Here is a 16,239-nt window from a genome sequence, read left to right as displayed (position 1 = left end):
TCTTGTGATGTTACTTCTCTCAATATTGTAAATTGGTTATAGTATGAGACTATATTATGGATTGACCTTTAATTGCTTAATACTGCACATAATCAGTGTGAGATGCCTGAGTGGTTAAGGCTTTTCATTATAGCCTGTTGGGTTCTGGGTTTGAGCTTCAGGTCTGGCACTCTAGGTTAATTTCCTTGGGCAAAGTTAAATGATTAAATTTGAGCTTTTATATAGCGCAGTTTCCACTAAACATGCTGAAGCGCTTTACAAGGGGTCCCTGGCCAACAGCAACATTTAACATTTAGGACATGATATGACGCTGTTAGGCGATATTACATTTTTTTTCCAAACTGAGACAATGCTGTTAACAGCCAGGTTCTCATTTTACACCTGAGTACAGTGAGAGAATGTGAGTAAAGAGCCTTCTCCAAGGACTCAACTATGCGCCAAGTGAGGCTTGAACCCAGGACCTTCCAACCCGAAAGCGAGTGTCATATCACTGTACCACATAGCCGCACAAGTTATTATATTAATCCTGTTTGCTTACTCAGGTAGTTTCTGTTGACATTTATTTGATGGAGACTATCTTTCAATTCCTTCAAGGGATGCCAAAGTGACTCATTTTGTTGTTATTATGATGGCCTGTTAAAATAGTAGATTTGCTGCACTTCGGTTGGTATTTCTGAAGGATTTAGTATGAAACTTTTACGTTTATATGAATATTTCCATAGGATTTTTCACCAGATGTGGAGTGAATTATTTGTGTGTGTGTGTGTGTGTATGTTTGTGTGTATATATGTTGCTTTTTTTTTTTTGGGTATCTTCTTATGATTTAATTTACACACATTTTTGATTGTTCAAAATTTATTATAGGTGTCCCCACCTATTTCTCTTCTTTTGTTACAAATGAGTTAATAATTTTCTGATCTTTAAATAGTGTCTTTAACTTTATTTTTTTAAATTTTTCCTTTCTACAAGTCATGTGTGGGCAAATTGTTACACGACTGGCAGTTGACGTCCTCTGGTATCAAAGATGACTACATTCAGGAAATGTAAGTTTTGATTTATTTGATTATCTTTTTTTATGGAATTTGATCTATATTTGAAGAAGAATATTATTCACTCTAGTCTTAGTTATAGGAATAAAAAACTGGTTGAAGTTGGGATATGTCCCCTTTATCTCAGCCAATTAACCCAGTCAAGAAGGGGTTGAGGGTAAATCCTACGAGTGTCGTGGTGCCTGTAGAGGAATGTGGCAGAGGGGGTCATTCCATTCATTTTTACCAACAAGTACGTTCAAGGTTATATCCCTTGTCCAATGTCAAAAATGACACCTCAGATTCAACAGAATCTTGGTTATAACTAACATTTACCTCAAGTCCTGTCTACTTTGTTGTAACCAAGTGTTCACTGTATTAACTCACCCCTCCTTAGAGTATTTTGGTACTTTTCAAAATTGAAAAAGAAATATACTCAGTCGCTCAATCCAAAAAGAAAGAAGAAAAAAACCCCCAAAAATTGGCATGTACATAGAACATATTTACCCAACTTTACATTTTTAAAAATGTTTTTTTTGTTGTTGAATAATTCCGTATTCTCATCTTTTAAACGTTGTTGATAATATGATAGAGTAATTTTTGAAAAAAAAAATTTTTTAATGATATGTATTGCATGCTATGTATATTGTGCACCTTGAGCTATATTGTATGGAACAGACGCTATATAAATAAATTACATTATTATTATTCAACTGCCTTGACCATGTAAAAATGTAAAAATTAAAAACAGTAGCTTTTATGATACATATTCGTCTCAGAAAAATATAAATTGCAATGGGGTAAAAGTAAGCACAGCCAAATACCGAGATATTCAGTGTTAAGTTAGTGTTGAATCAGTTAATCTTGTAACCATTTGATTATATTTCTCTGTGCTTGGATATTTTTTTCGCTTGTGCCTGGATGAGACTTTTGAGTGGTCTCAAACAAGACACCTAAAAGAAAACAAATTTATGAATAAAATATGAATGAAATCTATACGAATCAAACTCCACTCTATGTCTTCCGTGGCTTTTCACAAGAAATATTTGACATAGGTATCTTAACTTTTTAGATCTATTTTGTTTCCTGTCTGAAGTAGGGTTCTTTTATTGAAATGATACAAGTAACACAAGTTCTATTAATCGTTATAAAAACAAAGATGGATCATTTGAAAATAACCATGATCTGCTTGTGCTAATGTCTTGAAAACACGATTTAATATTTCTAGGTCTGTGATTTTAGAGACAGTCATGATTACGTTGACAAATTCCATTGATCAAGTAAATCTAACAATTGGTTGATTGATTTCAGGTGTCGATATGGAGCATCAGAACTTCACACAGTAGCTGCTTTTATGGGAGGCGTGACAGCACAGGAAGTGATAAAACTGGTGACACAACAGTTTGTACCAGTCAACAACACATACATCTACAATGCTCAAAGACAGACTTCTACCACCATTGAATTATAACAATATTTTGTACCTAAATGAAATTTTTATTAGTTTCTGGATGTCATCAGTCGTGTAAATGTGGAGTTTTAAAGCTAGCTGTAGTCAAAACCACTTGAGCAGAATTTCAAGGAATTTGTTCTCTATCTCTGTTGACACATGTTTTGGTTAGTTTCAGCATGGTGGTCATCAAGTGGAGGAAAATCAAGGACTTCTACTTTCCAGTTATGATTACAATTGTCTATAATTCTGATTTGCATTCCTTGTACCATTTGGTGAAAAGAATATGAATGGTCTAAAACAACACCTCCGACACTACACACGGAAATGGTACTGTGTACAAAGGTTTAATCTGGGCTGAGTTCATGATGCTACAGGCAAATCACTACATTATATTGAATTTTGACTGTTTAAATGGAACATTCGAAGCAACTGTCTGGTTCAGCGGTAGATTGATATAAGTACTTTTGGATTGTCTAGACTTTGTTAACAATATTAATGACAAAGAGAAAAAAGTGGCAACAAATTTTTGTTGTTTTTTTTTGTTTTGTTTATTGACTCTTTTATAAAAGTTAAGCCATTTTTGCTTAAACAGGTCTTTTAAAAACAGCATTTCACAATCCAAGTGTGTGCTTCCATCTTATCTGTTGTTTAATTTTTATATATTTGATTGTGAAATGACAGCTAGAATTAGGCAAAATAGAATTGTTAAATCAATGCTGTGTGAGGATTCAATATGGGAAGGCCGTCATAGTGGTTCAAGCTCCAGTCATAGATGTATAAAGAATTGTGTAAAAAGTGGGAGATGGGTTTTTTTATTATACATTTTTTTTCAATGATCCCATCTCTGTCTTTCATGTAAAATTTGTTTTTAAAGTAATTGAAATAAAATGTACAAATATGTGACAACTGTGTTTTAAACATTAATTTATATCATTGTGGTTAAGTCACTCTTTCGTAGAGTGAAGAGGGTGAATACTGACAATTTTAATTAGCAGTTATGTTAAAAGTTAAGTTTAAGATATAAGGGGACAGAAGACACAGCAAGTGCCTCCCTGTCCACTATGACTGTAGCTGTAACCTGGGCGATTATATATATAACTGACAAAAAAAAAAAACAACTGCATGTTTGTTTATTTACTTCAAGCACATGTCCTGGGTGGGGTCGTTTGACCTCCCATGGTGTCTTCCATCCCCCTATATCTGTTTTCTGAGTTGATGTCTTTGTATTGGAATGGAAACACTTGGTTTTGTCCTGGCCCTTGCAGGTCGTCAGATGAGAGGGGATACCGTCAAATGTATGGTTTTTGGGAGATATTTTTTTGCTTGTAAATCATCTGTTATATTTGTTGGTTTGATTATATTATGATTTGTAAACATTTGAGTGTATTCCTCTTAGTGATCCTGTGCTTGGATCTGGATGAGACTTTTAATTGATTCAAAATGTAAACATTAATAGTTTGCTCTTGGAATTTACATGTGTGCCCTATTTGACACAGTCCCCATTTTCTTACTTTCAATTATAAATCTAGAATTTTTTAAACTATCCTATTTTTCTTCGTTCGACAAATGGATGATGCCAAGTCTGCAAAGATAGATCATCATCAAGCCCTACTGCAACCTCCTCGTGGTGTCGAACTGTAACAGGTCAAGCTGGCCAACTGCAGAGGGCGACAAGAATAGGCAATGGCAAACCATTCTTGTAACTTTGCCGAGTTAACTGCATGAATAAGTCCAAAAAGTTAAACGGTGACAGCGTAAAAGGGAGCATGTTTTCACGGAAGACTGCTGCCTCGCTCGGTTGGGAGCGTGATGTTCGTCAGGTCACACCGAACCGTCAGCCAGTTACTAGGCGAAATAAATTTAACAAATGTGACAAAACCAAAATTGGGACATGGAATGTCAGGACCTGTGCCCAAAAAGGAAAACTAAACAACATTCTAAAAGAAATGAAACGGCTCCAAATAAATATTCTTGGCCTGGCAGAGATGAGATGGAAAGAGCAGGGAACCATGTCAAAACAAGAAAACAACATGACATATAAGATCATATGGAGTGGTGGAACCTCTTTCCAAAAAGGAGTAGGGATGATCTTAGACCAAAAATCAACCAAATTTTACAAAGGGCACGTAGCAATCTCAGACAGAGTTTTGCTGGTTAAGCTAAGAGGACCTGTAGTTGACACCAATATTATTCAAGTTTATGCACCAACAGAAGAGGCGACAGATGCAGATATGACAGAGTTTTACCATTCACTAGACAAAGCAAAACGAATGTGTAAATCACAAGAAGTCCTTATGGTAATGGGGGACCTAAATGCTAAGATTGGCAGAGGCAGAGATGGTGACATAATCGGACCACATGGACTCGGAGACAGAAATGAACGAGGAAACATCTGGGCAGATTGGTGTAGAACAAATAAATTAATGATTTCAAACACCTGGTTTCAACAACACCCAAGAAGAACCTGGACATGGCAATCACCAGGGGACAGAGCAAGGAACCAGATAGACTTTATAGCAGTATCATCAAGATTCAGAAATGGCATATTAAATTGCAAAACCTACCCAGGCGCCGATGTAGACAGTGACCATGTCCCAGTTGTTTGTACAATAAGGATAAAGTTTAAAGCTATTCAGAGAACAGCTGGTAGAATAAAGAGGGATTACAGGTTATGCAAAGACAATGGCATACAAACAAAAATGAGAGAAGAATTTGAAAATGCACTCATGATACAAAGCCAAAGTGAACCTGATAACGAAAAATGTGAAAAACAATTTGATATATTCCAAAAGTGTGTCAAAGCAACTACAGAAAAGCATTTACCAATAGCTCAAACAAACAGCAAAAAGGAATGGATGACAAATGAAATTCTAAACCTATTTGAAGAAAGACGAAAATGCAATAGAGGGTCTGCAGAATACCAAACATTGAACAACCACATTAAATCCAAATGCATCGAGGCACACGAGAACTATCTAGACTGGAAATGCTGCGAAATCGAAAGAGAATACAAACCCAACCCCAACAAGCTCACCAAAGAATAAAAGAACTATCAGGGAAAAGGAAAAGCAAAGCAGCAGGAAGTTGTATCCAAAACAAAACAGGGGAACTGCTATTTGAAGAACAACATATAGAAAGCCGATGGGTAGAATACATAGGCGAACTGTACAATGATCCAAATAGAAATGAACCACCACTGAAATTCAAAGAACCATTAAGCGGACCAAACATCACCAAAAGTGAAATTGAACATGCCATGGAACGAATGAAGGATGGTAAAGCAACAGGCCCTGATGAAATATCTGTAGAGGTATTAAAAAGCCTAGGAGATCTAGCAATTGATGAACTTCACATATTATTCAACAATATATACAATACTGGGAAAATTCCAGAAGATCTCTGTAACTCTATTTTCATAGCAATACCAAAGAAAGCAGGTGCAGTCAGATGCGAAAATTTTAGAACTATAAGTTTAATAAGTCACATCAACAAAATACTGTTGCGTATAATTATCAACAGGTTAAGGAATAAGATTAACCCCGAAATCGCAGAAGAACAATATGGATTCCAACCTGACAGAGGGACAAGGAACGCAATATACCTCCTCCGTGTTTTAAGTGAAAGAGCTATACAGGTTCAGACCCCACTATACCTCTGTTTTGTCGACTACAAAAAAGCTTTTGATAGAGTACGCCACGAAGAAATACTAAAACAACTGCACTCCATTGGCGCTGATGAGAAAGACCTCAGACTCATGCAAACATTATACTACACCCAGCAGGCATCTATCAAAATCGGAAACTCTACAGGAAATTCCATTCCTATTAAGAAAGGAGTCCGTCAAGGGTGTGTTGCCTCACCAGATCTGTTTAATCTATACCAAGAAACAATCATGAGGGGCATAAATAATATGGAGGGAATAAAAGTAGGAGGTCCCAACATAAATAATATAAGATACGCAGATGATACGGTACTCATTGCAACATCAGAAATCCAACTTCAAAAGATTGTTGACAAAGTGGTAGTAGATAGTGAAGCCAAGGGAATGGAAGTGAATATCACCAAAACAGAATGCATGGTAATACAGAAAAACCCCAAAAACAACAACACCTGCAATATAACGATTCACGGCGAGCAGCTTACCAACGTAGAAAGTTTTAAATACCTAGGTTCAATAGTGACAACAGATGGAAGATGTAACCGAGACATACGAGCAAGAATAACTCAAGCCAAACAGGCCTTCATGGACCTGGGAAACATTTTGAAAAACAAACAGATGTCGTTCGGGATTAGATTCCGAGTCTTGAAGTGCTACGTGTGGCCAATCTTGTTCTACGGATGCGAAAGCTGGACTACAAATGCAGAAACACAAAAGAACATTGAAGCTTTTGAAATGTGGTGCTTGAGAAGGATGCAGAGAATATCGTATACCGCACACAAAACGAACGAAGAAGTGCTAAAACAAACATACCAACAAAGGAAACTAATGCCCTTAATAGTGGATCGACAACTATCCTTTTTCGGACACATAGTAAGGAAAGATAAGAATGAATACCTGGCAAGTTGTGGAAAACTATCTGGTAAACGCGCCCGGGGGAGACAAAGAAAAACACTCATAGACCAACTGAAGGGCTTCACCAACCTAACAATCCAAGAGCTGTTTGAAAAAGCAAGAGACAGGGAGGAATGGAGAGAGATAATTCATGCAGTATCCGAAGCCTGGACCAGCATGGAACCTAGAAGAAGAAGAATTTTTCTTCCTTTTCCTGGCGCTGAAATGACCTAAATATGTCGCAAGCACCGTAAAACCATTAAAAAAAACAAACAAGTACATGTATTTTATTTTCTTTCCTTTCCTTTCTTTTCTGGATAATAAAAGACAGACTTGGCTCATGATAAAAATAACAAATTTTATTGATTCAGTCATCTCATAAACATAATTCAATATTAAATAAGGTGCATACAAGTGTGGTCAAATTCTCTTTCTATGAAGGAGTAACAACATATAACAATGATTGATGATGTGGACCAGCAAAATTGAGAATTAATGTCAATAATTTTGTTATTGTTTTCAGTTTAAATTGCTGTTTAAGTAATTACATCAGAGAAAAAAGTAGTGAAAACATGAAAAGTAGTCAATTTTTGGTCTACTTATACTGAGGACCCTTTGACTTTCACTGTTTTTCACCATTAATTATCTATAACTATACCCCCACCTTAAGTCTTGACTCTAGTATTGCATTGGGGTCAACCGGAAATAACGACCGGTTCCCAGTACTTGCCTAGCAAGTTTGAATGACGTAGCTAACATAAAGCGTCACTCGGGTTCGATCGCGTCATTTCATACGTCAATAACTAGCTTCATTCTCAACCCAAACAGTTTAAATAAACTGTTTGCTGATTGGCTGAAACTAATAATATCAACCAATCAAACTTCAGCTTTTATTTCATAAAGAACACAATGGAATTTTTACTGAATCAAGGTCGGGTCTGTGTTACGTTTCTACAACTGACGTGCGTGTGACTCGGAAAAGGTGTGATACATTAAAACCACTGCCGCGGTATTGGGGTCGGAATGGTGTGTTACGTTTATACAACGGTCGGGGAACGGGGGTTAATGAGCTTCTAAAGCGACCATGAAGAAAAAGTAAAAATAAATAAAGCCTAGTTCGATTCGATGATTCTATATAATAATAGTCCCTAAGTTTTATGACCACTTTCCATTGCTCAGACGGTCGGGGGAGAGGGCAGGGAGACAACATCCTGGCCGAACCACCAAAACATTGAAGACACAAGAAAAATAATAACAAATCCAAAAGGCAAGCGACTCAGACATTGGCTCACCCCAACCCTTAAGCAAAGAAAGAAAAGAACTAGAACCCCCCAGAACATGTTATGTAATAAACTTTTATACCCTATTATAAATGGTTACCACTGTAAAATGATACTTTTACTCCCCATCTGACACCCTCAAAGGTTTGTTGAACCAGTTTGGAAAATAGAAGGTGTATAAAATATCTGATGATTCTATGCATATTATGAAATCACGAATCAAATAATATTTCTACTTTTTATCAGCTCGCTTCCTCCATATCTTCATCAATCTTCCCATCATTTAGTTTTTCATCCTTTTCTTTCATTGCCTCATCCTCTATTGCGCTCTCTCCGATTTCTTCATCCCCTCCTCCTTTGTCATCATTGTTTTCATTTCCATTTTTAATTCCTTCTTTCACTTCTCCAGATCCATTGGCATCATCATTATCCTCTAATGGTGGCAAATCGTCATCCTTCTCTTGTCTTGCCTTCTTTTCTTCTTGAACACGTTTGTCTGTTTTTTAAAAAAAGCAAAAAAGAAAATAAGCAAAATGAACATAACATAGAATTCCAAGGAAGAATTATAAAGAAAAGATATATCCATTTTCACAGATAGATATGTATAAATCTTACTGCCTCCTTTCAATAGCAAAAGTCCCATTCTAGGGCATAGGCAGAGAGCTACATGGATGGGGTCACACAATTTTATACCCTTCTGAGCAGCATTGTTAGAATGATGCTGTCACCTAAGCATTCCATGAAGAAATGTAATCCATCAAAAACATCTGATGTCGCCCATGTTGTCCAAAGTGAGCTGACCAGAATCAATTTTAGTTGCACTTTTAAAATATCAAGCTTATTTGGATGATACATGCAATCAGCAAACTGTTAAGACCATTTAAAAGAAAATTGAACGAGCTTTCCATTTGCATGAGAATTATTGCTATTTCTGGCTCAAACTATTTAGTTTAAACAAATAAGGAAGAGCATTAATTATGGGTCCTTCAACTAATATCTTGTGCACATAATAGATTTTCAAAGCCAACGCCATGCTTTTCCCAGATGTGGAGAGTGTTTAAACAAAAGAGAGCTAAAAATCTCAATTTTTCCAGAGGGAAACAAACTGATAAGTGACTAATTCTTCCCTATGGTTTTATTTCCGCTACACAACTCAACATAAACAATAAATAACTCTTTACAAAGAACTGGACTTGCGTTTCTACAATGATTTGTATTGATAAAATGGAATGCAAGTTGCTCTGAAGTGAAAATGACTGAACTTTTTAAAAATGACATATCTGCTCTTGTAAAAGTTTTGACAACCAGCATCTACAATCTGATTAACTTTTTGAAAATTCGTACCATATTGTTGATTATAGAATGAACAATTGATATGGACATGGTAAGTAAAACTGGGATTAGGACATATTCAATTCTTACTGATTTCTTTGAGATCTTCACCAAACAACATCAACATGTGGGACCTATCGACCTTTGAACCAAAGCATCTGACAGAAGTCTTGCCTCGCCACCCACAGAAGACAATATCACACTTTGGGGATGGAACACTGAAATGGGAAAAGAAAAACCGAAATAATTTTAAGAATAAAAAAAAACAAAAGGAACAAGACATAATCAGCATTAGAGACATTGTAATACAACCATCAAATGCAACTGTGTGGCATAATATAAACCATATTATTCCGTGTAGAAAATTGAAAATGTAAACCATCACTTCATGGAAAGTTAAATATCAATCATTTCTATAATTTGCACTTATAATTCCTTTCCTTGACTAGTCATAATCATTTTATCTAGGTAATCATTTTTATTAAAAACAAAACAAATGAACTTTGCTTTGTTGAAAAGTTTTTTTGTTTTTGTTTTTTCTGATGATCTTATATGTCTGGTTTTGTATCTTTGACTTTTCTGATTTGTATTTTGCACTAGTTTCCTTTCCCCAGTTTTCCCACATATTTATCTTTTTAAAAACAACAAATTAACTTACTCATCAGATGCTGAAAAGACGAAGATTGTACTGCCGGGATCTAAAAGATGGGGTGAGGATGAAAATAGATAAGAACAGTATTACCGAATATGGAGGTTAAGTTATTTAGTTCATCAATAGCAACCATTGTGTCAAAGTAAACACCAGGTCTATTAGAATTTTATAATGAATGGAATTACATTCCACTTGATACACCAAGTTAGTTAAATTAAAATGTAACTACCTTGAAGACTAACTTAACTCATTCAATCCTTGAGATTTTTGCTACTTTTCAAAATTGAAAAGAAAATATATTAAAAACGAGCATGTGCATAGATAGTTTGATTCAAGTATCGTGAACATGTAAAAAAAAAAATAAAAACATTAGCTTTGATAGTACGCCTATAATTTGTCTCAGAAAAATTTCATAAATAGGAATGGGGTCAAAGTAAACCAGGTAAACTACGGATATAGTCGGTGTTAGGGTTGAGTGAGTTAATTAAACTGTGTTATAACAGTTTTATTTGTATGTTACGATGGAATCTACATATGACATATGTAGCCTGTGAGCAACTGCATGTTGAAATTTTCATTATTCCATTCTATTATTGCTTATCATCAATCCTTATGGTACTCATAATTATATAATGTTAAAAATCAATCAATACATATAAAATTCAATTTAATTGAAAAGAAACTTCACTTTAATGTACTATGACAAATATGATATAATAATAATAATTATAATAATAATAATAATAATAATTATAATAATAATAATAATAATAATAATAATAATAATAATAATAATAGATCTTTATTGTCCATAAATGTGGCAATTTGTCATTTAGTTACACTTGTTATAACGTTATATGATAACTATAACATTGAACAGATATCTCACTCCTACTTATTCTCTCTCTCTCTCTATCTCTCTCTCTCTCTCTCTCTTTCTCTCTCTCTCTCTCTCTCTCTCCCTCTCTCACTCTCTTCCTCTCTTTCTTTCACACGTGCGCTATACACAACATAAACATATTCATTTCGTTTTGAATTTGTTACAATTGTGGCAATTCGACACCAATTATTATCATCATTATCAACTGGTCAATTAATCTAACATTAAATAAATTAATCAGTCAATAAGTCAACGTATCAATCCGTGGTTTTGCTGTACCATATGAAATATTCAACATTTTTATTGCTGATGGAACGAACGTTGATTTATACTTGTTAGTTCTACATTTAATCTGACAAAACCTTCTCCCAGATGGTAAAAGACTAAATTCATGGTATAAAATATGTTTTTTATATGGTCATTCAGGGTATCCCATTCAACAAAACACGATGAATTAAGACACTAAAGACGAATTAGAGATGGCATTGTGAAGGTCTTAACAGGATTTGTCTATCACAATGGTTATTAAAGAACACGCACAATATGTGAAAATTTGTACCAAAAAAAAAAACAAACAATATTTTCTAAATATTCGAAGTCTTTGAAAAAGGTGTTATGTATTATTTCTTGTACAGAGTGCAACTTACCAAGACTCTCAAGTTGTATCTGTGTGTTTGGGCTGAGTTTGTGTGTAAATGGATTCTCCTCGCTAATGATAGCTATAGCGTCTTGTTTGGAAACAGTCACTTTTCTGTTCAGGATACTGGCTTGGATGGTGTGAAGACACTGATGAAGAGAATTCAATGTGGGTTGATGAGAATTAAAATAATGTAAACTTTGAAGGCAGACAAGTTGCTTTGTTTGCTTGTATGAATTTTTAGAAAAACCTTTTAAAGTTTAATAAGCTATACACTCGAGCACGGAATTCTCGAACAAGTCGGGACCGGGCCTATTTGTTCAAGATTTCCGTGTTTTCAAGTTTTCCATGTTGAGTATTTTACAAAGGATATGAGAAAGAATATGATGGAGGTAAATGTGGGTGGTTTTGATAACAGTCTTATTATAATGATACCTCTCCATTATTGTGAACTCTGTCAAGGGCCTATAGTGAGTCTCATTTTGATACGTAACAGGTACTGCCTAAGGCAATCACTGCCAAGTCTCTCGTCCCAGGGATACTGGTCATTTATTTGTGATGGTACTGGCACCTCAGATTAAGTACCATTAAGTGAGGTAACGATGGAGTCATGGGTGGTGTGCGGGTGCATAAGACGCTGGTCAAACATGCTTCGCAATTCCCTCTCAGTTCAGCATGCACACACACACACACACATAATATAGGCCACACACACGCACGCGTAACACACTAACTGACACTTAGCGCTACAGGAGAGCGATGGCATCTTTCGTTTCCTTTCAACACAAAAAATTCATAAACAAAAAAAAATTCAACAGACCACAAAAGGAATGTCCAGTTTATTTGAGATTTCCGTGTTGGTGCTGGAAAGTGTTCAAGATTTTCGTGTTGCCAATACTAATGAAATAGAGGGATTAAAATAGGGAATTGTACCAAGTTTGAGATTTCCGTGATTTCGAGATTTCCGTGCTCGAGTGTATATGCCACACACACGCACGCATAACACATTAACTGACACTACGGGGAGTGCGTTTCCGTTCAACACAAACAATTCGGAAAAAAAAAAAAATTCAACTGACCTCAAGGGACGGAAATGTCCAGTTTGTTCGAGAGTTCCGTGTTGGCCTCGGAAAGTGTTCGAGATATTCGTGTTGCCAATACTAACAAAATAGAGGGATTAAAACGGGGAATTGTACCAAGTTTGAGATTTACATGATTTCGAGATTTGCGTGTTCGAGATTTCCGTGCTTGAGTGTATATATATATATATATGTACAAGCATAGCTGTCCGTTCAATGAATGGCATCTGTTCAATAAATGTGATGATAAGTCAAACAGGTCAAAATTTATGATTCAAGTGATCAAATAAAATTTGAACTTAAAATTTCTATTGTCTTAAAAGATGATATGTTTTTCGACTTCGTAAGAGAACTCCAGGGAATTTTTAATTTGGGCACAGAGATATTTTCTTTAATATCCTATATATTTCACTCACTTATCATAGAATTCTCTCCTAATGTTAAGAACGGAAAATAGTTCATATATATTTTAAGAAATTTATTGTATTCAAAATAATGAAAGGAACCACAAACCGGTATTGACTCAATGCAAGCATTCCCACCCCATTATCATACCCGCTAACCAAAAGGTTGACACACAACTGATGTGCTTAAAATGATGGTGTCAGTTTTCAATGGGATCTGATGAAACAAATTTGATTCTTCAATAAAAATCATCAAGATATCTAATCAATCTCAATACCAGGCATGCCCACTCTCAATTTCAAATTTCAGGGCCATTTTACGGATAAAACTTCAGGAACAATAAGTCATGCAATAGTAATGTCATAAAAGACAGTCAAACTTCTGATATAAACAGCACAATAATATGGTTACAATGTGCCAGTGGTAATTATAAGTGGTCACTAATCTGTTTGCAACAAAAGTTTTAAAAATATAAAATTACTTGGATAACTCCTCAAGATAACACATCTCTCATGAGAATACTGACCACAAAATTGGAGGAAATTTTTCTCCAGCCAATGCGATAGATACCAATTTCCAAATTATACGGTTTGTTGATGTAGATGAAGGAGTGGTGGTGGTTGTAGTAGAGGTGGTAGGGGTGATGATGTGGTGGTAGAGGCTGTTGTAGTAGTGGTGGTAGGAATGATGATGTGGTGGTGGTTGTTGTTGTAGTGGTAGAGATGATGATGTGGTGTTGGTTGTTGTTGTTGTAGTAGTGGTGGTAGTATAGATGATCATGTGGTGGTGGTTGTAGTTTTGGTGGTAGAGAGGATGGTGTGGTGGTGGTAGGAATGATGTGGTGGTGGTTGTTGTTGTAGAAGAGGTGGTAAAGATGATGTGGTGAGACGATGATGTGGTGTTGGTAGAGATGATGATGATGATGTGGTAGTGGTAGTTTTGGTGGTGGGAATGATGATGATATTGATGTGGTTGTTGTAGTAGTGGTGCTAGGAATGATGATCATGGGTGAAAGTTAACGGGGAACAGGGATCAATTTGCCTGGAAGACAGACACCGGTGAAGCTGGTTTGCCTGAAAAAGATGCTAATTTAATTTTTTATGATCTATGACTCGCCGGTTGAGTGCCAACCTTCCCAGAGTGAAAAGTACATTAATTTCTATGACCCCATATGTGTTTTGTTTAAGCAAAAAAAAAAAAGAAGAAAAAAGTATTTAGTCTACATGATTCAAAACAAAATTGATACAAAAACTAACACCAGACCCAAAGCAAAATAAATGATCTCGTCATTTAAACACTCATTCGCAGCAATCTCTAATGATTACAGTATTACCTGGTTTATGGAGACACTAAGATATGTCATCACTTTAAATTTGTATGGTAAAAGGCTCAGAAATGCAATACAAGGGCTATTAGGATTCGAAACACCCCAAAGAAATGATCAAGAGACCCCAACCATGATACTTGTTTTGTGATGTCAGTGTTGGTGTAGGTTGTTGTAGTGATGATGCTCTAGTGGTCGGGGTGATAATGATGTGGTGGTAGTGGTTGTGGCAGTGTCAATCCTGTGATGGTGGTTGTAGCAGTGATGACTACTATTACTACTACTACTACATTTGGTTCAAATATGGGAAATACCCACCTATGTGATATACAAGTTGAATACCCTAAAAATAGTCTTAGTGCATTTTTAAAAAACCTACAGCATTCTTACAGCTCCCTATTTAATAATAATAAATTTTAAAATTAGACTCATACAAAATATTAAAGACAAAAATATTATAAATGTAAACAATCAAAATAAAGTATTTTCAGTTGTATTATAAAGGGAAATAACCCATTTATGTTTATGTTTATTGGCAATACAGTCCTTGATTGAAGGCTTCATTGTCAAAGATGTTGGTTCTATTTTATTTTCACTTGACAAGTTCTATTTAACAAGAAGAAGAAGCTTAATTGAGATCTGAGACTAATTGAAGTATAAAATAAGCTTATAAGCATAACACAATGCAAACCTTCAAAAATGGTGTGAAAGGTTTTAGTGAAAACCAGCGTTTAATAACCAACTGAAAAGATAAATAACATAGTAGTACAAAATGTGACGCATCAGCAGATCAAATGTATGGCAGAAAAGTGACACATGTGTTTTATTGCCACCTTTGAAAGAAAATTAAATAGTCTGTTGAAAGTTAACGTTCCTGTGGTGCAATCATGATAAAGCCGGCAGAAGAGTCAAAATGCCGGAAGGCAATTATTACATTTACTAAAAAAAACAGAATTTCCGGCATATGCTGGCGAACCTTCACCCATGATGATGATGTCACAGTAGTTCGTGACTTCATAAACTTTTAAATTCCAGGTGGTAATACAATGATCAATCTTTTTATTCCCGGGACAAAAAGTAAACTTCTGTATTTTCTGGGACTCATTATTTTTTTCAAATTTCCAGGACAACTCCGGAAATTCTCGGACGGTAGGCACACCTGCAATACACACAAACCATCTTCATGTTAATTGTAAACACCATGCAAAACTTGGTCCGGTGGTTTTGGAGCCTAAGTGTTACTAGAAATCCAATTTGCCAAATATATAATGAGAGTTGTTAAGTGTAACCCTAATTTCTTCACATTGAAAAACATCACTATATGTTTTGTAATAATTTGGACTGGTGACATGCTACCAAAGAGAAAAAAAGTCACATTTAGCAAGTAATGAAACGCATTTTGATTGATAATTACTATACTGCAAGTATAGGGTACAATTGAAAGACTTCAAATGTCAACAAATACAAATCCTCCCAAAGTGATGAGTAAAAAGTATAAATTAAGATCATTACTAGCATTTGTTACTTACTGATGAAAACTTTTTACCCAAAAATCTTTGATGTTTAATGCTGAGCTTTCGTTTGAAGTATTTCAATACAACCTCATTATTATATTTT

At 35.3% G+C, this 16,239-nt stretch overlaps 2 protein-coding genes across 6 annotated transcripts in view; one reads left to right on the top strand and one right to left on the bottom strand.

Annotated features, from left to right (window-relative positions):
• Positions 1-3,387, top strand: part of LOC144977077 (NEDD8-activating enzyme E1 regulatory subunit-like) — a 35,960-nt gene extending 32,573 nt beyond the window's left edge. For both annotated transcript variants that reach the window (XM_078921830.1, XM_078921829.1), the window contains 2 exons: positions 970-1,043; positions 2,340-3,387. In XM_078921830.1, coding sequence (XP_078777956.1) covers positions 970-1,043; positions 2,340-2,499 — 234 coding nt within the window. In that variant the 3' untranslated portion in view covers positions 2,500-3,387. The remainder of the gene's footprint in view (positions 1-969; positions 1,044-2,339) is intronic.
• A 3,987-nt stretch (positions 3,388-7,374) lies between these two features.
• LOC144977076 (RNA cytosine-C(5)-methyltransferase NSUN2-like) overlaps positions 7,375-16,239 on the bottom strand; it is a 32,021-nt gene continuing 23,156 nt past the window's right edge. For all 4 annotated transcript variants that reach the window (XM_078921825.1, XM_078921826.1, XM_078921828.1 and 1 more), the window contains exons 18-21: positions 11,825-11,963; positions 10,304-10,343; positions 9,736-9,863; positions 7,375-8,809 (exon numbers count right to left, since the gene is read on the bottom strand). In XM_078921825.1, the coding sequence (XP_078777951.1) occupies positions 8,556-8,809; positions 9,736-9,863; positions 10,304-10,343; positions 11,825-11,963 (561 nt within the window). In that variant the 3' untranslated portion in view covers positions 7,375-8,555. The remainder of the gene's footprint in view (positions 8,810-9,735; positions 9,864-10,303; positions 10,344-11,824; positions 11,964-16,239) is intronic.

Source organism: Berghia stephanieae, chromosome 7, assembly GCF_034508935.2.
Source record: "Berghia stephanieae isolate SIO BIC M18660-M18661 chromosome 7, UCSD_Bste_1.3, whole genome shotgun sequence".
Lineage (NCBI taxonomy): Eukaryota > Metazoa > Mollusca > Gastropoda > Nudibranchia > Aeolidiidae > Berghia > Berghia stephanieae.
The sequence above is the reverse complement of the archived record's forward strand: the minus strand, read 5'-3'. Positions and strand labels throughout refer to the sequence as shown.